The sequence below is a fragment of the Gossypium raimondii genome, chromosome 4, assembly GCF_025698545.1.
Source record: "Gossypium raimondii isolate GPD5lz chromosome 4, ASM2569854v1, whole genome shotgun sequence".
Taxonomy (NCBI): domain Eukaryota; kingdom Viridiplantae; phylum Streptophyta; class Magnoliopsida; order Malvales; family Malvaceae; genus Gossypium; species Gossypium raimondii.
Genome location: NC_068568.1, coordinates 5,804,848 through 5,827,647, shown reverse-complemented (window position 1 = coordinate 5,827,647; position 22,800 = coordinate 5,804,848). Strand labels below are relative to the sequence as shown.

The 22,800-nt window shown below is 31.4% G+C and overlaps 2 protein-coding genes, 1 long non-coding RNA gene and 1 other non-coding gene across 4 annotated transcripts; all 4 read right to left on the bottom strand.

Annotated features, from left to right (window-relative positions):
- Positions 1 to 485: 485 nt before the first annotated feature.
- Positions 486 to 556, bottom strand: TRNAG-GCC (transfer RNA glycine (anticodon GCC)). Its single transcript has one exon. It is a non-coding gene; the product is annotated as a tRNA-Gly (tRNA).
- Positions 557 to 768: 212 nt separating this feature from the next.
- On the bottom strand, positions 769 to 3,214 carry LOC105780789 (probable L-type lectin-domain containing receptor kinase VII.2). Its single transcript, XM_012605292.2, has one exon. It carries the CDS (start codon positions 3,044 to 3,046, stop codon positions 1,001 to 1,003), a length of 2,046 nt encoding a protein of 681 aa, XP_012460746.1. The 5' UTR covers positions 3,047 to 3,214; the 3' UTR covers positions 769 to 1,000.
- Positions 3,215 to 4,803: 1,589 nt separating this feature from the next.
- On the bottom strand, positions 4,804 to 9,341 carry LOC105779930 (probable serine/threonine-protein kinase At1g54610). The gene is made up of 8 exons (XM_012603948.2): positions 8,319 to 9,341; positions 7,638 to 7,922; positions 7,142 to 7,459; positions 6,674 to 6,901; positions 6,357 to 6,457; positions 6,080 to 6,176; positions 5,419 to 5,883; positions 4,804 to 5,303 (listed from the first exon to the last, which is right to left on the bottom strand). The coding sequence occupies exons 1-8, from the start codon at positions 8,790 to 8,792 to the stop codon at positions 5,088 to 5,090; spliced, it is 2,184 nt and encodes a 727-aa protein (XP_012459402.1). The 5' UTR covers positions 8,793 to 9,341; the 3' UTR covers positions 4,804 to 5,087.
- A 10,651-nt stretch (positions 9,342 to 19,992) lies between these two features.
- On the bottom strand, positions 19,993 to 22,024 carry LOC105778834 (uncharacterized). The gene is made up of 4 exons (XR_001128898.2): positions 21,671 to 22,024; positions 21,426 to 21,563; positions 20,931 to 21,204; positions 19,993 to 20,248 (listed from the first exon to the last, which is right to left on the bottom strand). It is a non-coding gene; the product is annotated as an uncharacterized LOC105778834 (long non-coding RNA).
- Between the last annotated feature and the right edge of the window lie 776 nt (positions 22,025 to 22,800).

The window sequence follows — 22,800 nt, the reverse complement described above, 5'->3', positions numbered from 1 at the left end:
TATATTAATATTTATTGAATAGTTGAAATTCTCTTACATAGAACAAATAGTTAAAAATTTTAAAATTATATCAAATTTGACACGTATGATCTATATAAAGCGAATAAGAAACATAAGAATCGGGAGTTTTACACGATATAAATGGATCCTCCAATTTAAAAATATTATATAAAAAGTGTAATATTAATTAATAGTAAAATTTTCAAATGAGTAATAACAAATACTAAAGTTGTTTCAACATTGTTTCTCATTTTTATATCATTGAAGTTATGTGTTTTGATAATAAATGCAAATATGTTTTTGTGATTTTTTATTATTTAATATAGATTAATTTTCATAATAAATAAATTAATATATTAATTAAACCAACATTAAAACAAATGAGTTGGTAGATCCAGTTTGAACTTTGGAGCCAACCAGATGTACCCACCAGCAATGGGCTTTTGGCACACATAGAAAGCCCAAAAAGCAAAAGAAACAAATCATGCACCAGCCGGGAATCGAACCCGGGTCTGTACCGTGGCAGGGTACTATTCTACCACTAGACCACTGGTGCTGCCCGCTGTGCTCTCTCGAAGTTTATAATATTTTTTCATTTTTCTTCCGACATGCATATTCTGTATCGTAATCTACTAACATCCTGCTGCATTCGAACCAAACGTCAAAACCCATCCTCTAGGACAAGGTTTGGGGCCAGAATTTGTAACATGGAAAGTAAGGACGAAGCACATATATAATCATGAATCCCAAGCTAACCTGCCCTATATCTGCTAACAAAATCATATGTTGTAATTTCAATGTTGAATCATTGCAAGCTTTGTACAACTTGGTTGAGATTGTGAAGCAACTTTTATCTATATATCTGTTGTTTCCCTTCCTAAATTATGCACCGCTTCCCATAATATCAATGGAAAAGAACACACTTCACTAATCACAAACGCGACGCAAGTATGCAAAGCAATGTTATCAAAATCGAAATGATCACCACCGCTTAAAGCTGTTATCGCCCGTCTAGGATGACGTCCGAGTTGCTCATGGACATGGAAGAAGACATGTTCCTCTTAATTTCATTGAATGTAGGATGTTCCCTACCACTGAAACTCCCCCACATTGTTGTTGTACTTCTCAATCTGTGTAGTAGATTTAATTCCATGCCTTCTCCTTCAGATTCAGCAGCACCCTCATGTCTTACCTCTAACAGCTTCATTACTTGCCTCATCGTTGGCCTAACATGAGCTTCTGGATGAGCACACAACAATCCTAGTTGCATTAGCCTCTCTACTTCCTCATTGCTGTGACCACCCTTTCCTTTTAGCCTATCATCTAGAGCTGAAACCAGTTCTTGTCTCTCCATTAACCTCCATGTCCAATCAATTAAACTCGGCTTCCCTTCTTCAATTGGCCTCCGTCCACATACTATCTCCAACACCAACACTCCAAAACAGAACACATCTGTTTGAGTGGAAGCACGTCCAGTTTTAATCAATTCTGGTGCCATGTATCCTATGGTTCCAACCACTCGAGTAGTGCTAGCCAGTTCACTCTGATGATGTGTACGTGCTAATCCGAAATCGCTTAACCTGGCATTCATATACTTGTCGAGTAAGACATTGCTTGCTTTAATGTCCCTATGCAAGACCTTAGCTTCCCAACCCTCATGCAAATACCAGATTGCAGAAGCTACATCTTTCAAGACTTTAACCCTCTTATCCCAACTCAACATTGAGTCCTCATGACAGTCGAAAATTCTCTTATCGACGCTCCCATTCTCCATGTAATCGTAGACCAAAATCAAGCTCCCTTTATCGTTCCTAGACCAACCTCTCAATCCCACCAAATTTCTATGCTTCAATCTCCCTAGACTTGAAACCTCAGCCAAAAACTCTGTAATCCCATGCTCACTTTCATGGGAAATTTTCTTCACTGCAACTTCTTGTCCTTCTTTCAATACCCCTTTATAGACATTCCCATTACCTCCAGAACCAATCACATTTTCATCTGAAAATGCCTTTGTTGCTGCATAGATCTCTTGATAACCAATCCTGTGAGGCCAATACTCCAATTCCCAAGTTTCAATATCATCTTTCTTACAGTTTCTTTTCCTTCTAAATCTAACCAAAAGAAAGTACATTGCAATGCAAAAGCTAACAAGCAAGACAGCCCCAATGGTAACTCCAACTATGAACCCTGTTGATTCAAACACAGGATCCTTTGGTGGCACAAATGAAGGCAAATTAGTAGTGACCAAAGCATTACCGATTGAGGGATTCGAATTACTAAAGCTCCAAGCCAGAATCCTATGACTCTCAACCAACTGGCCTGTTGCTCCAGCAAATCCTACATGCATTTCATCAAGAAAAACAGTAGAAAGGTTCACAAATACACTTATCAAAGGCCTTATAGGCCTTTTATCCCCCACTTTCGCCATAGTAACATTTAAAATAGAATCTTCATAATCAACCCAGACTTGATAATTCACACCATTATTAAGCTTCAATTCCTTCAACTTATCACCTTCACTCCCTCCCCAAAACCCTGTAGGACTTGAAGCAACAGATTTCAAGGAGTTCACATCAACACCCACATGATTATCGTTGATATCATCAAATTCTTGGTTTGCAAACACATCAAACTCGACACCAAAGACACTGCTATTGGGATTACCATTGTTGGAAAAGTTGAAAAGACCCAGATTCTGAGACGAACTGGCACCAGCTATACCAGCAGTAGGCAAGAAGGCAAAAGCAAATCCATGACCTGGGAGAAAACCCTTGAGAGGGGCAATGGAGAAAACGAAAGAAGTATAGAAAGGAAGTAACTTTGATGAATTTGATGATGACTTCACTGGGATCTTCGAAGGGTACAAAGCACGACCAATAGAGAAAGTCCCGTTTGTGATGGAGAGGATGGAAGAATCAATGGTAGCATCACCAAAAGTCAAGAGATTGGTGGAGTTGAAGTTGGTATTGTAAACGAATTCAACAGATGAAACCCAAGGGAAGAACAAAAGGAAGGTTATTGCAGTTGAAAACAACAAGGGAGACATGAGAAATATATTTCAAAAGATCCAAGAAAAGAAGATAAAGCTGTAGTTTTGCATGTAAAAAGTGGTGTGCTTTTTAATTAGGATTTTAGCTTACATTTGAAGGAAGGCAACTGTGTTGGACGCGTCAAAAGAACAACATACAAACAGAAGTGTTCAAAATCTATCACATAAATAATTGTTGAAGAGGAGAATGGGGTGGTAATGAGCCGACAAGATAAGGGTTGAGCTGGATCAAATTGATTAAAAAATAAAAATAAAAAAAGCTTTACTCAAATCTATCTAAGTGCGCCACTCGATTGGTGGGCTGGACAAATACAATACAGGCTTTGTTGAACAAGGTAAAACAACGTTGGCTTTCAACTTTGAACTCTCTCTTTCTATCTTCTTGGTACTTCATATATTACATTCCAAGAATTACTCTTTAGCTTATCCATATTTGACTTAAAACATTGGCACCCCAATTTATTTACAAATTTTAACCTTTAACCAAAGTTATACATCTTCATATATTAACATAATATCTTCAATTTGATTTGATAAAAATTCCTAAATTAGCTTTAAGGGTTTAAAAAACCCTCAATTTATTAAAAATAAATAAATTCTTATCTTTTTTACTCAATTGAATACTTAAATTTTCAAAATATATTAGAAAGGTCCTCAAACTTTTTCAAAAAAATTTATTAAGTCACTGCTGTTTTTTTGTACTCAATTGGGTACTTGAATTGTCAAAATTCATCAAAAAACCCTTTGACCGTTAAAGTTAACTACCCTTTTCTCAGTTAACGCCACCCCGTGTCACAATCACAGAGTGACATGTGGCAAAAAATTAAAAATAAAATATTATTAAATTTTAATAAAAATATAACATATTAAAAGTTATAAAAAGATTATAAAAATCGTAAAAAAATAAAATTTTATAAAAATCATACAAAAATTATAAAATGCATCAAAAGGCCATTTAACCATTAACTTTAATCATTAATCATTAAAGTTAATGAACCTCAATTTTTTAGTTAAAGTCATTACATGTTGCAACACAACATGACATGTGAAAAATAATAAAAATAAAAATCAATAAAGTTATAGAAAATTATAAAATACTTCTTTTGGTATGATAATTTTATAATTTTCTTATGATTTTATAATTTTTTCTTTTCTTATATTCTTTATTAAAATTTTATAATTTTTCTATAATTTTATTAATTTTCATTTTTTATCATTTTTACCGTGTTACGCCGTGATTGTAACACGACGTGGTGGCTTTAGTTAAAAAAATTTAAATGCGGTTAACTTTAATGGTCAAATAATCTTTTTAATACATTTTGACAATTTAAGTAAATGACTCGATTACTGTTTGATAATCATTTTTATAAGTAAGGGGAAAAAAAAGTGTAAAGGATTTTTACCTCCTTAAACCATTTCAATTTTAAAACTTGCCTTTTAACTGACTTTCTAATCTTTGTCTCCAAACTTATATTACCTGTATTTTACGTGAGAATTGATGTTACTAACGTAAAACAAATGCACAAGTGAACTTCAGGGCCAAATATTTTATATACACAAACATTTTAAATCATAAGAATGTCACATGTCTTCTTTTTTTTAAATTAGTTTGTTCTTTAATTTTTTTTTTTTTTAAAATATACCCTAAGAAGCATATCACTGTGCAGATCCCATGGAAAAACTAAACTCCCTTAACAGTGGATTTTTTAATCCGACTTCCAAATCATTTATGAAGAAATAAGACAATGGCAAGAAACAGTCTCAAAATTGTAATCCTTCTATTATTGATGTATTAAAAAAACAAGTAGTAATCACCTACAAAGCCACAGAATTGTATCCTATAAAAGCCATATTTATAGCTTACCAAATCAAAGAAGATAAATGAGTGCTTTTGCTCAAATACTCTATATAACAGATAACATCTACTTTTTCTTGTTCACTATACATGGTAAATCCTGTAAACTAATTATCTCTTGGTATTTAGATTACCTGATTTTCCCAGCTTTACCACAAAGATCGAAAAAACATAAAATGATGTCTATTCAGCTCCGCGAGCAGTGACAAACAATGAATTTTCTGTCGCTTGCTTTGCTTGAGCTTGTAGTTTCCCAGCTTTTGTCTTGTCAAGTCTTGCTCTTCGAGCAAATTCTTGGATCTTACGGTCATGCTCTTTAAGCAACTGATCAACATTTTCGGATGGAGCAAGTAATGGACCCGAGACATAAATCTTGTTTCCCCTCGGACCACGACCATGCTGGAGAATAACAGCATTGATAAGAATATGCAGGTTTCAGAATAGATGGTGTTGCATGCAAGGCATGAATTGCCTTAATGCAGTTTAAAAGAAAGAAAAATGTCAAGAAACTCACCATTGGTTCCTTAATGCAGGCTCTTCCACCTGCTGTCTGTGGGGATTCTGTGGTTTTCGGCATATGGTGTCTGACATCGAGTTTTCCTGCAGACTCTAATTCATGAAATGATCTTCGAGACCTGCCTGCTTGGTTCACTGGTTCTGAAGTCAAAGGTCCAGATCTGTGATCTTCAGGAGCCAAAGTTCTAGTTGCTACTAAACCAGATAACTTGGATAAGTTAGCTCTGGATGAGAGCCTAGTAAGATCATCAGGTTCCTTCCCAGACTTCCCGAATGCAGCACCATAAACCAATGGACCTGAGTGTGAAACTTTCTTCCTATTGTACTCCAAGAAATCTCTACCATTTTCCTTTGCAGTAGGCGTTTGTTTAGGGGGATTAATTAATAAACCAGAAAATCCATCTGCATTACGAGAGTTCAACATCTGACTCCTGCTCTTCAAATTAGGATGAGGTTGTCTTCTCTGTAATTAGAGGGCGGAAATTGAATACGGTTAGCTATAGAGAAGCAAGAGGTGAAGGCAATTAGTGAACAAAATAAAAAAGATTGCTAATCTATTGTGCTACAGCGTAAAGTAGCACAGTTTGAAGACCAAGAAATATGTTAGTGCATATATCAAGTCAATAAATGTATGTTAAAAGAACTGCAATTGCTATTACCTGCGATGATGCGGTCTGTTCAGCATTAGAAATTGGTTCCTTCTGCCCCCTCCTTTCCATGTCAACCCTTGAACCCCTGCTCCCAACTGCTCTTTGCCTAAGGGAACAAAAGGAGAGGTTAATCTTATGAACACAACTTTTTAAACTTAAGAAAATTAAAATTGTCCAAGGAAAAAAAGAAGAAGACATTTAAATAGGAAGTAAGATTCTCATTGGCCTAGATGACCCCCAAAACAAAATATACACCATGTTTGAAGATTCAATTTTTAACATATACCTTCTAGCTTCTTCGTCCCGCAATTTAGCATCAATCTCCTTACTAGGAGGATATTTGGGTAAACTTGAAGGATCACATGCAAAAGGTTGTGTTGTAAAGAACTGAACAGAAAGGCAGAGAACACATATTAGTGAACTGATAACAGCTAATAAGATCACACATTCCGGGGGAACTATTTAGAAAGAGGTTAATGAAATGATCCTGAATTGATTCCAAATATTATGTCAAGGAAAACAAACAAAAAAGAAGGGAGAAAAGCACACAAAATTCCTTCTTCATACAATATTCATTGGTAATGATTGACATATTGTGCATACCTCACTCTTCAGAGCAAAAGCTGCAGTTCTTCGATGAACAGGATCGATTGAAAGCAAGGTGTCCATGAGACTTACAGCAGGAGAAGGCAAGTCTTTAAATGTTTCAGTAACACATCGTCTATATGGATGAAGAGGCTTGAACACTGTTGAATGAGGTAACTTTGCTCTTCTCCAGTATTCCTCGGATGGTGAGCCACATAGCTTAAAAATCTTATGTAGTTGCTCAACCTACAAAATAAAAAAGATTAAAAAAGGCCTACCACTAGAATGATTACTTTTAGAACATTAACAAATATGAATTTATACAAATGTGTAAATCAGCACGTGTAGGAGATAATTTCACCAGGAAACGAAAACATGTCTCATTCCAAAAAATAGAAAATAAAAATGATGCATCAAAATAATAATCATTACATTAGTAGCAATTATCAAAATCAGATCGCTAAATTAGGCGCTTGAACCCGGTACCTCTGTTTTTCCGGGCAAAATAGGTTTGCCAGAATATAGTTCTCCGAGTATGCAACCAGCACTCCATAAATCTATTGCAACCCCATAATGAGAAGCTCCAAACAAAAGTTCCGGTGGTCGATACCAGAGAGTCACCACACGACTGGTCATTGGAACACTATCGTGAGGATCAAAATGGCATGCTAAACCGAAATCTGCAATCTTTAAGATTCCATTACTGTCAATGAGAAGATTTGAACCCTTTATGTCACGATGAAGGACACCAAGGCTGTGACAATGATCGAGTCCACTTAGAAGTTGATGCATATAGCACTTAATCTGACCAAAAATGAAAAAGGAAATTATGAACAAAATTCCCAAGAAGAGACATCATTATAAATTGCAGAATAAAGGTGTCTAGGTGACTGTGGCACCATGTTGCATCTTGATACTGCTCCATTAAGAGATACTATTGAACAGCAGCATGAAATAACTAATAAAACCATTTTAAGATTACCTGAGGCTCGGAAAACTTGATTCCAGGAAGAGATGCAAGTCCCACAAGATCATGTTCCATATATTCGAAAACAAGGTATAAGCTGCATGACGTATGGGATGTGATCAAGCCTTCCAATTTTATAACATTTGGATGATTGAGTCTTCGTAAGAGATTAATCTCCCTTGCCATAAACTTCACACTCTCAGGGTCATGATTATCAAACCGCACTTTTTTCAAAGCCACGAGTTTATTATGAACAACATCACGTGCCTTGTACACACTACTATAAGTTCCTTGGCCAATCTGCAAGAATGAACTACTATCATACAAAAAAACCAAATGAAGGAAAATGAGAATATCAACATGGGAAATGGAATTCATATAATAAGATGAGTTTCTCTGACAAACTAAATCACTATGGACCCTCCTACATAATACAATATCTTCAAAGACATGTCTTTATAAAAAAGGCCAACTAACAGACTAGATCTTCTTCATTGTTCACCAAAAAACAAAAGGGCCTTAGCTTGTTGGAACTAATTACTCAGGTCAAATTGAATATTCAACTAGGCAAGCTAATGAGAAAATGTAAAGCATCATCAGCCAGTTGTTCATTAGATATGATGAGCATGGATCAAGCTTCAAAAAAAAAATTTAATAATAATAATAATAAAGAGTAAAAAGAGGATCAAAATCTACTTTATCCAACTTTTCGAAGGTGTTGGCCCGTCGGGGTATCCATCCCTTGAGAGCATCACTAGCCACAGCAACAAGCCAAGAAGGCCACCCTGCTGCAACCTGTTCACCTTTTATACTATTCAACACCCTTCCCGAACCAGGATGAAGATGATGATGACCAACAGTAATTGTATTTGCAACCTCACAGTTCTCCACCTTATTAATTGTCTCAATCACCTCAAACTTATCAATAATCCTCTCCTTCTCAGCTCGATCATTATAACAATAACGATTGGAACCACTGGTTTTTTTATCAATCAACAACACTTTCACATCACCACCATCGTATTTATCCTTTGATCCAACACTATCCTCTCTTCTTGACGAATCGGCTCGTGGAACAAGCTTATCCAACGACCCTTTTCTCCTCAGCTTCTCTTTGTGATTCTCACGACTATCTTCGACAGCCGCAGACTTGGAACTCATACAACCCATGTTTCTATATGTACAGAAATTACAATCGCCTAAACAACAAATAACCTACTTTAACAATAAAATTTGCTAACTCTAAGAGAAATCCAATCCATCAAATACACCCAAAGTTGAAGAATTTTGGACTGCAAGACCGACACCAATCAAAAAGCTTTTATCTTTCAATCTTTTTTGAACAATTCAAAGTCACCCACCAAGACCCAATTTGTTCCAAATCAGAGTATCCCACAAGTAAACGTCAATATCGGGGCATCAGAAAACAGAGAAAGAAACAATAAAAAAGAAAACCAGAAGAAATTCAAAGCAACTGACAATCTGGGAAACAAATGAAATAGAGAAACTTTAATTAATGGCGAAGGAAACCATTTGCTGGTCTTGGATTTTTTTTTTTTTTTTTTTTTTGGAATAAACGCGTAGGCACAAACGTGTTAAGAAAGTAGATTTTGGATTCAAGAAAGGAAAAACAAATAAAAGGAAAGGAGGGTTTTTTTTTTTTTGCTTTTCTTTTGGGTGGGCTGAAGTGGAGGGGTGTTTGAATGAATGTTGCATTGTTGCATTTAACGCGTTAAGATTTGACAACTATACTGTGTATGTCTGGTTTTTTTTTTTTCTTTTCTTTTCTTATTTAGTAATAATAATGTATTAGGGCAGGCCTAGGCCTACCACTAATTTATTCACGCTCGAAACCATTTTTGACCTTGTGAAATATCCCAATATCCGTGATTCTCTTTATTTCGGCCTTTGGGTACTTACCATTTTCCTTTTATTTTAACCCTATCTCTTTGTTTGTAAAGGATTAGAATATCTCAACTTGTTTTGCTTCAAAATATTTACGTTCATCAAATTCTTTCCAAAACAAATCTTATTTGATATTGTACAAACATAAAAGTTCAAATCACGACATTACGTCTTAAATATTAGATACGTAAATCATCATTAAGTTATACTAAAACTCAATAAGCAATGACAATACTTCAATTACATCCATACACCTTAACTCAGCTACTAATTCTACTTACCACCCATACCCATGTTAACCCCATAACCTGTACACACCTCCTCCATTGCTCAGCTGTACGTCAAAACATCACTTATTTACCAAAACTGTACTAAACCCCACTCCACTCCTATCTCACCTTAGCCACAGACGGTAGTTAAATTACCTCAAAATCAATAGAAAAGTTAATATTTTTTAATTTTGTTGACGTTGTTTACATGTGGATTGTAACGTAAATGATATGTCGGCATTTAATTAATTTATCAGAATTTAAAAATTTTAAAAATTTTTAAAACTATTTTTAAAAATAAAAATCATTAAATATATATAATATTTTTAATTTTAAAATTTTAATTAAATACTAACGTGAAATCCACATATATACCACGTTAACAAACATTAATTCTTCCATTCATTGGGGTGATTTAATAAAAAAATACAAGTTTGAATATTTAAAAAATTAAATAGAAAGCTAAAATGATTTTATTTGAATTTTAATTAAAAAAATGGGTAAATTCTCGTAATACTGTTTATAAAAAGTAAGCCATTTTGAGTTTCAAAGTCAAGATGTGTGAGTCATAGTCATATGTGTTGGTTCATTTTGATGACCCATTAAAAAGAGGACTAAAATCTTCAGAGAATTATATATTAGTAAACAGACAAGCTCAAAGTATGAATCTTGTTTTAATCAAATTTCACTTTCTGGATTAGTTGGTATACATTGACTAGAATGGAAATTCATGAAATAAATAACTTTATTATAAAATTATGAAAGACAAAAACACCATCGGGATACTCATAATTCATGAATTGTGCTTCTCCCATTTCATCTAAATGGTCCAACCAATGTGAGGTGGCGCGAATCCACTAGTCCACATGTTTATACTAAAGTTGTTGGGGCCAAATGTAGGCAAATAGGTGGCCAAGTTATTCAAATTTAAATTTTATAGAAAAAAAATATCTAAAATAATTTAAATCTAGTTTTCTTTTAAAAAATAATAATATATTAATTTTATTCAAAAATTCATTTTATCTATTGAGTGGAATGGTAACAACTTTACCTCTTATTTAAATGTTCAACCTAGCTTGACTTTCAAAATAGTTTAAATAGTACAAAATTAAAAAAGTTTCAAAATAAAAAGATAAAAATAAATCTCCCCGCAGTTTTCGATAGTATTAAAAGAGTAAGTGATTCAGCTTTAAAAAATTCGTGGTCAGTATCTACCCTCCAAATACAAAAAATTAACTGCCGAGCTCCCTCCAATTAAACTTTAAAATGCACCAAATCCAAGGGGAATGCTGAGGTATTGATTGATTTTGTGATGCTGTGAAGAAAATGTTTTATTAAATTAAGAATAAAGACAAGCTTTTGCTACATTATTGGTCAGTCTACCTAAGTAGATGCAAGACTTGAGTGCTAAGCCAATTTGCATTTATTTAAAGAAAAAAGTTAATGTTTTAAAAGATCCTTAACTTTTTCGAAAAAAATCAATTAAGTCTTTGCTACTTTTTTCATCCAATTGAACCCCTGAACTAACAAAGCTGATCAAATAAATCCTTTGACTAACGTTGACCGCTACAGTACTGACCATGGTAGCGATAGTTGTTGACCTGACAATATCACATCAACAAAAAATAAAAAATTAATTTTTTTAAAAAAATTAAAAGAAATATTTAAATTTTTTTATTGGAATGGCACTCATTTGAAAGCTTAATTTCTTTTAAAATTTAAAAACATTATTAAAATTAATAAAATATTAAATAAAGTTCTAAAATTTAAAATTAATAAAAACCATTTAAAAATTAAATCTAGAATGAATCAAGACATATAGTTATTCGTATTAAATGTAAATCTAGACAACCATATGCACAAATTCTTTGAAAATTATATAAAGTTTAAAATTATTAAAATTAATTTTCTTTAAAAATTGATATGTGTATCAATGTGTTAATTCTATTGGCACATTTTAGGATGTATAAAAATAAAAATATTTTATAAAATAAATAAATAAAAATAATTTTAATATTATTAATCGTATGTGTAATTTTTAAATAGATGAATATATCCAATTATTTAAATAATTTATACACAGTCTAGGCTGCACATGTAATAAAATAATTGGTACACTTTTTCATTGGATATATTCATACATTTAAAAAAACTTTACACATACGATTAATAAAATTAAAATGATTTATATTTATTTATTGGGTTATTGTGTAAATTTGCCACTATACTATAAATGGATATTGAAATTTGCCACTATATTTTATTTTGATTGATGTTAGCTATTATATTTTAATAATATGGATAAATTTACCACTCAACTTTTATGTGATTGATATTAGCCACTAAACTTTAAATTTTAATTAATTTTCCACCAACTTTAATTTTTTAATTAAATTTTACCATTAGATATTGATTTTAATGATTTAAAAATTAATGGAAAAATATTATTTCAGATATTTTTATTTTAATAGTGAACATTAAGTTACTTTACAAAATTATTAAAATTTATATATTAACTCCAAATTTTTATTTAATGGAAGGAAGACTTGAAATGTTTAAAATATATATATAAAAAGGAATACTTATTTTATAAATAATAGTTTTATTAATATTTAATATTATATCATTTATTTATTTATTTTAATTATTTAAATAAAATTAATTTAAATGAAAATTGAATAAAAAATAAACTTTAGTTTCAAATTTTATTTAAATAAAAGTTTAGTGGCAAAATTCAATATAGAGTTGAATTCAGATGGTAAATTTACCATTAATTTAAAAGTACAATGGAGAGTTTGAACAAAGCTAAAATATAGTGGCAAATTTCAAATTTTATCTAAAGATTAGTCGGAAATTTGTACATTAATCCTTATTTATTTTATGAAATATTTTTTATTTTTTATACATCCTAAAAGTACAAATAGAGATAAAACATTGATGCACATATCAATTTTTAAAATAAAATTATTTTTAATATTTTAAACTTTATATATTTTAGAAAAAATCTTGAATAAATATGGACATATAATTGTCCAGATTCGTATTGAATGTGGACAACCATATGTCTTAATTCATTCTCGAATTAACTTTTAAATTATTTTTATTAATTTTAGTTTTTGAAAATTTTAATATTTTTATAAATTTATAAAACTTTTAAAAATAATATTTTTTCTGAAAGAAATTAAGCTTTGTGTCCAGGTTCATTTCAGTAAAAAAATAAATATTCCTTCTATTTTTTTTTGTTGACGTAGTAGCTGATGTAACATCGACATGTCAACAACTATCGATGGCATGAAGCGCCACATCAGTCTTATTAACAGCCACGTCAGCCGTGTAATGGTCAACATTAGTCAAAGGGCCTATTTGGCCAGTTTTGTTAGTTCAGGGGTTCAACTGGCTACAAAAAAATCACAGGGACTTAATTGATTTTTTCAAAAAGTTTGAAGGCCTTTTAAACTATTAAACCTTTAAAAAAAGTAAATAATAATTAATTAGCTATAGGTGACGTCAAGGGTCGAAATTATTTTGCAATAAAAACTGAGGGAAATAATGGTTGGTTAATAACTACCAACTGTAAAAGAAAGGAAAAGATCTGAACCGCAATATTCATCAATTTCAGCTTCTTGAATTAAATGTATCATTTATTTACGAGTTAATAATGTAATTTAAAAATGTTAGCTAATATGTCTTCATAACCCCATCCATGTGCAAATAAAAGAGGGTAGCTAAATCTACATCTTAATTCTCTTCTCCAATATTAAAGACATGGATGCATCCATTGAAGTATATGAAAATTTTGTGCAAAATCTAACCACTTTTAGAAATATAAAATTTATAATATATGCATTATGTATAATGTATATGTAGTACTGTTACATCCCAAATCCCGGGTTAGAAGAATCGGGTTTGTGAAATCGAGAGTTGTCACACCCTGATTTATAAGGTTAATATTGTGCGTTTGTTAAGTAAGAAAGTTATTGGCCTAGTGGTTAAGAAGTAGTATAAGTATCCTCGAATACCATTACTCCTACTCGTAACATATTTAGAGGATTAATAAAAATTGACATTAATATGAAAATAAGCATATGTATGAATGTAAGGAAATTTCCATGGATTAAGATGTAGAAATAATGAATTTGTGAGATAAATATGAAAATGATGAATAAATATGAGATTTATTGTGAAATAAATACGTGTAAACTCTATGGTTAAAAGATATTGAAATGAGCCATTGGCAAGTTGAGGTAGAAATGGTTGATTATGAAATGCCTTATTAACTAATAATGTATTATGTATGTGGTGGTTGCCATAGAAGTTATTAATAAGAATGGTTTTGGTGTATATGAAGAGTCATGAAATGAGATATTTATGTGTAAATATGTCATCATGGCAAATTTGGGGGATAATTCGTTAAATTTTTAACCTTACAAGTTGCAGATAGAAACGACAAATTATTGAATTTGTCGCCATATGAATATTAAATAATATTTTGAATTCTATGAATATCTAAACTCTAGAATTCTAATATGGCTCTGTTTGAATAATAAGAGTGTGGCTAGCCTTGGTTAAATAAGTTATTCATAATGCACCCTAATCAACTTAGTGAAATAGTTAGGATATAATTGACATGCCAATAGGGATTATGTGTGATTTTGGTTTTAGAGGGATGTGATTTGATGCCTTAGGGATAAGCACTTTTGTGCTCTTTGGTGTTTTGAATGGTTTCCGTGCATCTAAGTCATTTTATTGGAGTTTACTAAAAGTGAAATAAATTAAAATATTAATAATGAGACTTGACTATGTGTATTAATTGTTATATATAAACTAAAATGGAATGTGATAAGAACTATAAGTTAAATAAGTTGATGAAAAATTGAGTAAATGATATGTAAGTTGAGCCCCTTCCTCCATTTTATTATTTTTGACAACTAGGGAGAAGTCACACCCCGAAATAAATATATACAGTTAAGAAATGAGATTAAACAAGAAATAGGCTTCAAGCCTAATGGTTAATAGTTAGCTTCCCTCCCTTGTGATCCCAAATTCAAACCCCTCAGTCCTATTTTATTTTGGGAATTTAGCAAGTCTCCCAAAAAGAAAGCAATATGTACAATTAAGTGTCTAAATTAGGCAAGAAATAAGCTACAGGCTCAATGGTTGACCCAAGTTTGATCCCCTTCCTTCCTTTTTAATTTCGTAAATTCACCAAATACACCCCATAACTTATGTATATGATTAAGCGTAATAAATAAACTTAGGTTTGGGTTTATATTGCATGCATGACATTTAATTTGAATATAGGATATTGAAATATAAATATTAATTAATTATGCATGAGATTTAATTTGAATATAGGATATTGAAATATGAATATTAATTAATTATGCATGAAATTTTGGTCTTTACTAGAAATATGAATAGATATCACTTTTCTGATATTAGATTATAGATAAATCCTGAATAATAAATAAATGGAAAAAAAAATTAACTAAATTTTCAAAAGTGGTTACCGTTAAAAGGATGATGTTAAACTTAATTGGTTTTGTTAAACTCATGAGTTTTTCTGAAAATAGGCTAAGTGTTGTTCTGAGATAAATTCCGATAGCTTACCGGGTCATTTCGGTGACCAATTTAATCTTCCAAATTTGAACCTAATGTCTAGGTCGGGTTGGGGACGTTACAAGTATAATGTATGTTGCTGGTAGGATTTGTGATGGATTTGGTGAAATTTGGTAGAATAATAGAAGATTTTATCGAATTTGAGCTTTAGTTCAACTTTGTTAATTGGGTGTAGGTAATGGCCAAAGTTTAATCCTTCAAAATTTTATGAAATTACATATTTGTATAATGATAAAATTGTACTTTAATTTTCTAAAAAAATTATGATTCATCTCTGACCTTTTAAAATAATTTTATGCTTCACCTTTATTTGTTTAACTTTACATTGTGTAGCTCAAAGTTTAATTATATAGAAATTATAGCTCTTTGTAAATGAATTTTCTTTTTACATTTTATAAGCTAAGGTATAAGAGAACGTGTGTCTATGTTGGATAACTTCAATTAAATCAAAATACATAGACAAATCCAAATATGTTAGTACTTGAATCTAGAATTTCATGTAAATATTAAAAATTCCATATAATAAATATCAAAACTTAACATTCCATAAAAATATAATTATAATATTTTTATAATAATGTATTTTCTCAAATATACCAAATTACCCGACATAGAATTGGAGTCAATAATTTAATTTGACCAAAACACCGTAGTAAATTGATTTCTCTCTTGACTTTTATCTTTTTTGTTACTCAAATCTTTAAGGATGGATGTCGTAAATTTTCTATTAATTTTATGTATGTAAAATTTATATATAATCAACTTTTAACCTGATGCATCCAGTAAATAAATAATTTAATTACCTTAAATTGGGCTAGTTAATTTTAAATTTAATTAGATGCATAAAATGGGTTAAAATCTTACCTGTAAAGCTTCTGCTTAAGAAAGATTTCATCCACAAGCATTATTGTTTTTTTTCTTTTTAATTTTGGTTCTATCATTAAAATGCTATCATCAATATATTGCTAGTTTTACCAATTGTATCGTCAATTGCAACTCACTTTACAACTAGATACTGGGTTACTTATCTATTTTGTCGACATGTTTTGATTTAACTATCGTAACTATTTTTGTGCATATTTTTAAGGATATTAAGCAACAATTTTTGAGATTATGATTGATGAAGAGATTGCATTAAACAATTATATTAAAAGAGTTCTTGTAGAACCTTGAATTGTGGTCTATTAGTCTATTGTTCACCTTCCTCGGCAATAACCTGTGATCAAATCATTATTGTAACACCCCTTTACGGACAATCAAAGAAGTTAAAGTAAAGACGAGCTCTTTTATCTTATGCCCTATCAAGAAGTCTAGTTGGGGCATAACTTTATTATTTTCATGACAATCATACCAGTTCAATTATACAAGTCAAATAATACATATATATTAGAGACTTACTTATTGTTTTATATACGAGTGAAAAAGAATACTAATTTGTTCATTAAAGAAACTTGTGTTGAATACATATTGTTCTATAAATAAATTGTTTCGACCATTTTTATGACTAAGCTTTCAAGAAGATAGACTTAATAGAAAACTAGGAGCAAGTCAAGCTTAAACTCTATACGACCAGATCATTAACCTATAGAAGGCATTCTAAACTCTAAGTACAAATAAACCAACAACACATACACATTCATAGCCTTTAACCCTATAGTTTGGCCGGTCATATATGCCAATGAGAATATGTTAAAAGAATGGTCCCCTTTGAGGAAGTTTTTTTGGGCAGCATTAGTGCAACAAATTACGTTTTTCTAGTCTTAAGATTAAGGGTTAAAAAGGAAAATGGGTCAACTATTTGGAATAAAAAAAATTTGGGAATTTGAATATTTAATGTAAATTAATAAAGGTTGATTTTTTATTTCCATCTAGAAATTACCCACAACGTGGATCATATTTCATTCCAACATTGACTGGACCCTTTCAATTGATAGTTTTTGGATCGTCTTGAATATATAAAAGGTTGATCTAGAAAGCATCGGCAGAATGGATCATACTTCATTCCAATATATGCATCATCTTTATCATTATTAAAATGTTTATATTTACTCGTATGAGACAAAACACGATATTTTCATTTTATTTATTTTCTCTACATCTAGAAAGTTTCTTCCTAAACTTCACTCCATCTTCCTCAAGTTATTAACTTCTTTTCTTATTTTATTTTAGGGTTAAATAATAATAATTATTATTATTTTATATATATCTCATTTTAAGTTCAATTTTATCTTGGGATCATATCATTTTTATCTCTAAATTTAACAATTAGGTCTACTTTGATACCTATTCTTTTTTATCCATTCTGGTACTTAAACTGGACAACTAAATTCATTTTGATCCCTAAACTTGCAAAGTATAATTTCAAGTGATGACATGGTTACAATATTAAAGTGTCACATACAGTGTTGTAATAACAGGACTAGTGGTTGATCCGGTCATACCATTGGTTCCGATTCAATCAGTTCGATTGGTCCAACTTCTAGACTAACAATAATTAAAAATTGATTTTTTTAGAAAAATTATTAAATCGGTTCAACCTGTTCAACTATTGATTTTTTGTTTGAGTTTTCTATTTTTATCAATTTTTGAGCAATTTCTGATTCAACCGGTTCAATACTTTTGTTGGACCTGTAAACTAGTCAATTCTCGATCCTGACCAATCCAGCCATGTTCCAAAAACATTGGTCACATCATCAAATCTTGATTGAATCCAAGTTTAGGGATCAAAATGGATCTAGTTGCCAAGTTCAAGTACCAAAGTGAACCAAAAATAATACATGTACCAAAGTGGACCTAATTGCCAAATTTTAGGGCCAAATATTATATTGTTCCTTTTATTTTTTAAAATAAAATATAAGAACTTGTATTATATTATTAACCTTATATTTGAAAATAAAAGTTCCACTAAAGCTTAAATATGCTGCAGACATCTATGAGATTTACATTAATTTTTTTCTCATTCATAAATATTACTTGAGAGATTAATTTGATTATTCTATAATGAAATCTTAAAAATTATTATATTCTTTCAAAAGGAAAATTCCTATAGTTAGTAATGTAGAATGAGAATTATTATACTATATTTTTGTTGTGTGTAACCAGTTATTTATATATATAAATTTAGTAGAATTGATTTAAAGCTCTCTAAAAATAACATATTCTGATGTAATTAACTTTAAGGTTTTGATTGTTGATTAAGTTATAGTTTGATGTTATCAATGTAGGAGGATATGGATTTAAGCACACTAAAATATATTTATATTTCTATATAATGTTCGAGGTTTTAGATTATATAAAAAAATTAAGATTTTGATTAGGAATAGGAATGAATAATACTATACCATAAAACTGAATAGGTCTTACGTTAAAATAAATAATCCAAATTTATTTAAATTTATTAAAGTTTTTAATGATTAAAAACAGTAGATTTCCTTTCACCACTCATCACGTTGAATTTTTCCTGTTGAAAATTTCAAATCCGTCGAGCAAATCACTCTTCCAGATAAACTCGTAACAATATATATGTATATATAGATATTAGTTGGAAATTAAATATTTTATTTCTAAATATTTGTTCCAAAGGGATTAAGGTTTTTGTATTATATATAGAAAAGTATTAGACATTAATATTACAATTCTGTGGAGCTATTTGCTCAAACTCAAAAGTTAGCTTGAAACTTGAAAATGTTTGAAAAAAATATAAGACCTGAAAATTTGATTTGGATAAAAAAAATTAAGCCTATTAAAAACATGAATCGAGCTTGAATTTCAATATTAAAGTTTGAGTCTAGTTCAGACGGACTTGTTTTTAAGCTTATAGCCATTAATTTTATATATTATATAAGAAAAATTAAAAGTTTAAAATTTTAATAAAAATATAAGGTTAGTAAAGGACATATAATTAGTAAATATTAAATAAAAATAATTATATTTTAAAAATGTAAAATAATATAAGCAGGCCTAAACGAACTTGATTAGTCATTTACAAATATGGGCGGACTTGGGCAACATATGAAACTCATATTTCAAGTTAGGTCGGGCTTGAGTAACTATGTATGGTATTGAGCTCGAATCAACCCATAAACACCGCACCCTCCATTTCATTCTCACTACCTACTTTTGTTGTGCTTAAAATTCAGATTCTGTTTCATATCCATCATGCAATTCTTTTTTTTTTAAGTTGATTTGTTCAATAAAAAGAATTTGTTTCTCTACATTCAATTTCTTTAGATGGTATCAGATTTCTTTACTTACCAGCTAATTTTAGCCTTACTCCTCCTAGTCCTTATTTTTAACATCCCAATTAAAATCCAACTTTGATGTTGGTCTCTCCAGTCCTCACCAGTTTGAATTACCATTCCTGGTCCAAGGAAATGAATATGGCACTCTCTCAGAACAAATTGAAATTTGTTGATGGCACAAACATTAATTCTTTACCTCTTTCGTGGGAGAGATGCAACAATATGGTGCTTTCTTACTTGACACATTACATGTCTCCTTCAAACATAAGCAATAATCCTTGGATTGATAAAGTATATGATGTTCAGGGTGACCTTCGTGAAACGAAGATAGCACTCTAAGACAAAATTGAAATTTGTTGATGGCGCATTGCGCGTCTCCTTCAAACATTTCCAGTGTTTGCAAAATTATAAATTTGTTTTGTACATTATAAATAAGTATACATTTCGAATGTAAAATAAAGTACATAAAAAATTACAAAATTACGTAATCATGGGTGTCCCGAATGTTTGTCACAATCGGGTGGGTGTCGGGCATGCCTAGGGTTCCATCGTATTATTTGGTTTGGCGGCTCCTTGTAGACTTCGGCTTCACCTTGACGTGCACGTCGGTAGTGGTAAGCATTCAATCGAATCGAATGAAAATTTTGAGTTAATCGAGTTGGTGAATCTTATTTTATCATCCTAACTAGATTTGAAATTTTCTCAAATCGAGTCGAATGAGATGGAATTCAAATCAAATCAAATATATTTGATTAAGTTAAATTAAAAAATAATTTTGGTATTTTTCATTTTATGTATTTTTAAAAAAATTCTTTAAATTTTTTAAAAATTCTCATACAAAAAATTGAATTGAAAATATAAAAGCAAACTGATGAAAAAAAGTAAGAAGATTTTGATTTTTGGGGGTAAATTGGGAGAAATAAAAGTTTTTTTTTAGAGGATTTTGATTTTTGGGAGTAAAAGGGGAGGGAAAATAAAAATTTTTGGAGTTAAGGGGATATAAAAATTTGTTGGGGATTTGATTTTTGGTAAAAGGGGAGGGAAAGTAAAAAATAAACTGAAGAGAAGAAACCGAGGGGGTGTTGGGGGTCAAGGGTGGGGTAGTTTAATATTCAGTTTATTCAAATTATTCAAGTTATTCGAATTCGAAAACTCAACTCAATTCAAACTTGAAATTCAAAAAAGAAATTCGAGTTGACTCAATTAATTCGATTCGAATATTTCGAAAATTAATTTTTTTTCGATTTTTTTGAGTCAAATAGAATTTTGCTCACCCCTACACGTCGAGGTTGATCACTAACTTCGTCTCCTTCCTCCGTGGTTGACTACGATCATGTCCTAACCGCCTATTGTGGGCCCCCCTAGGTTGAGTCAACGGTTGCAAAGATGACTCACCTTGGTAGAACAACAATGTTAAGAGTGTTTGCAACACTATCGACAGGCCACTATAGAAGGTGGGAATTGAAGGTGATATTGGATGTGTTGGTGTTGTTGGTGAGGTCGACATTTGATATGGCACGGTAGGTGGCAGTCATGCATAATATATCCCTGAAAAAGGTGTTGATGAATGGAATGATGGGGCATATTATGGTACTTGTGTAAAATAAACTAGTGTTGAATGTGTTGATGCAGAGAATGATTGTGCATGCTGTGGTGGTTGTGTAAAATAAACCAGAATTAAAGGTGATGATGTGGGGAATAAGTGTGTGTGTTGTGATGCTTGTGACAAAAAAATGGGTTAAAAGCAAAAATAAATGAACCACACTGACCAAGAGGTTGCACGGCAATCTGGTCCTCCAGTGCAAATGGGGCAAATGTCAATCCCGCTTCGTCTCCATCTCCCGACCTAGGATTGATACGCCCTCGTTTTGGCCTCCTACGGCGATGTTGCCTACTCCTCTTTGAAGCTGGCAATAGATACGACTTGCCGTTATGTCTGAAGCAATCCATGTAATCCAAAGATGCCGCCAACTTCAATGTAAGAAGTGATTCACATGTTGGAAAGAAATCGTACCTACGCTCCCACATCTCGATATACTTTTTGTGGAATGTTGGTCAATCTTCCTCGAGTCTTCTCCACAAGTCGATCTTGTGTAGGTCATCAAGCTCTTGGGGTGACGGCAGAATACATTGCATACACTTGAACTATCACGTGACTTGATCGAATTCGAGCATCTCGACCGTTGCAAAAACAACCAATGACACTTTGACATGCTAAATGTTGCGATTGGCCAAAATTCGATCGAGACGCATTCTTGAATCCTCGGATCCACATATGGCATCCATACAAAATGCATTACGAATTTATAATTTTTAGAACGCGCGTAATATTTAATTTCAAGTGATATAATACATATTATATAATTTTGAAATTCATAAACTAACCTCCTTTTCAATTTCTTAATCTAGTACTAGTCGGATATCCTCGAGCTCGGTCAGTATACCGATATGTCTCACGGTGTTGTTCCACCTGTTCAAATAATATACTATTTCAAAATTACAACAACGAAAAATAAAAACAGTAACTATATTGTGGAATGAATTTTACCATATGACGAGTGAGAATTTGTAAGAGTTCCACTCGGGAACGTAAAAAATGGTAGTCAATACCATGCCCATGATTGAAGAAGCATATAATTGCCGATTTTAGTTCAATCCAGTATCGTTGCTCAATACATTTCTCGGTACAATGTCGCCAGCACCACTGATCCTCAATTAAGTCGTCTCGATTCTTTCAAGTTAGCTAATAGTAGTAGCTACCTTAAACGTATCAGATTGCGAGATTTATCTGGCATTAGCAAACCGCCGATCAACCTCAAGTTGAATGTGGGTGCGAATTGTTTATTTTAAACGTCACTCGTTGAAGCCTCGATAGTTTGGAAGTTGTTCTCCATCTCATCTAGATCCGGCTACTTTCTTAATAGTTGCTCGCATATTGCATTCCAATCGGCACTAATAACTGAACCCGTAACGAAATCCCCATCAATTTCTTTTTCAACATATTAACCAACTCTTTATACTAGACTAAATCATCATTTGAACATTTTCACTTATTATCCCAAATTTTATGCATAATTGATTAAATAAAAAAATTAACTATTAAAGTAAGTTAAAGGTTTAAGATTTTGAAGTTGAGGATTTTCT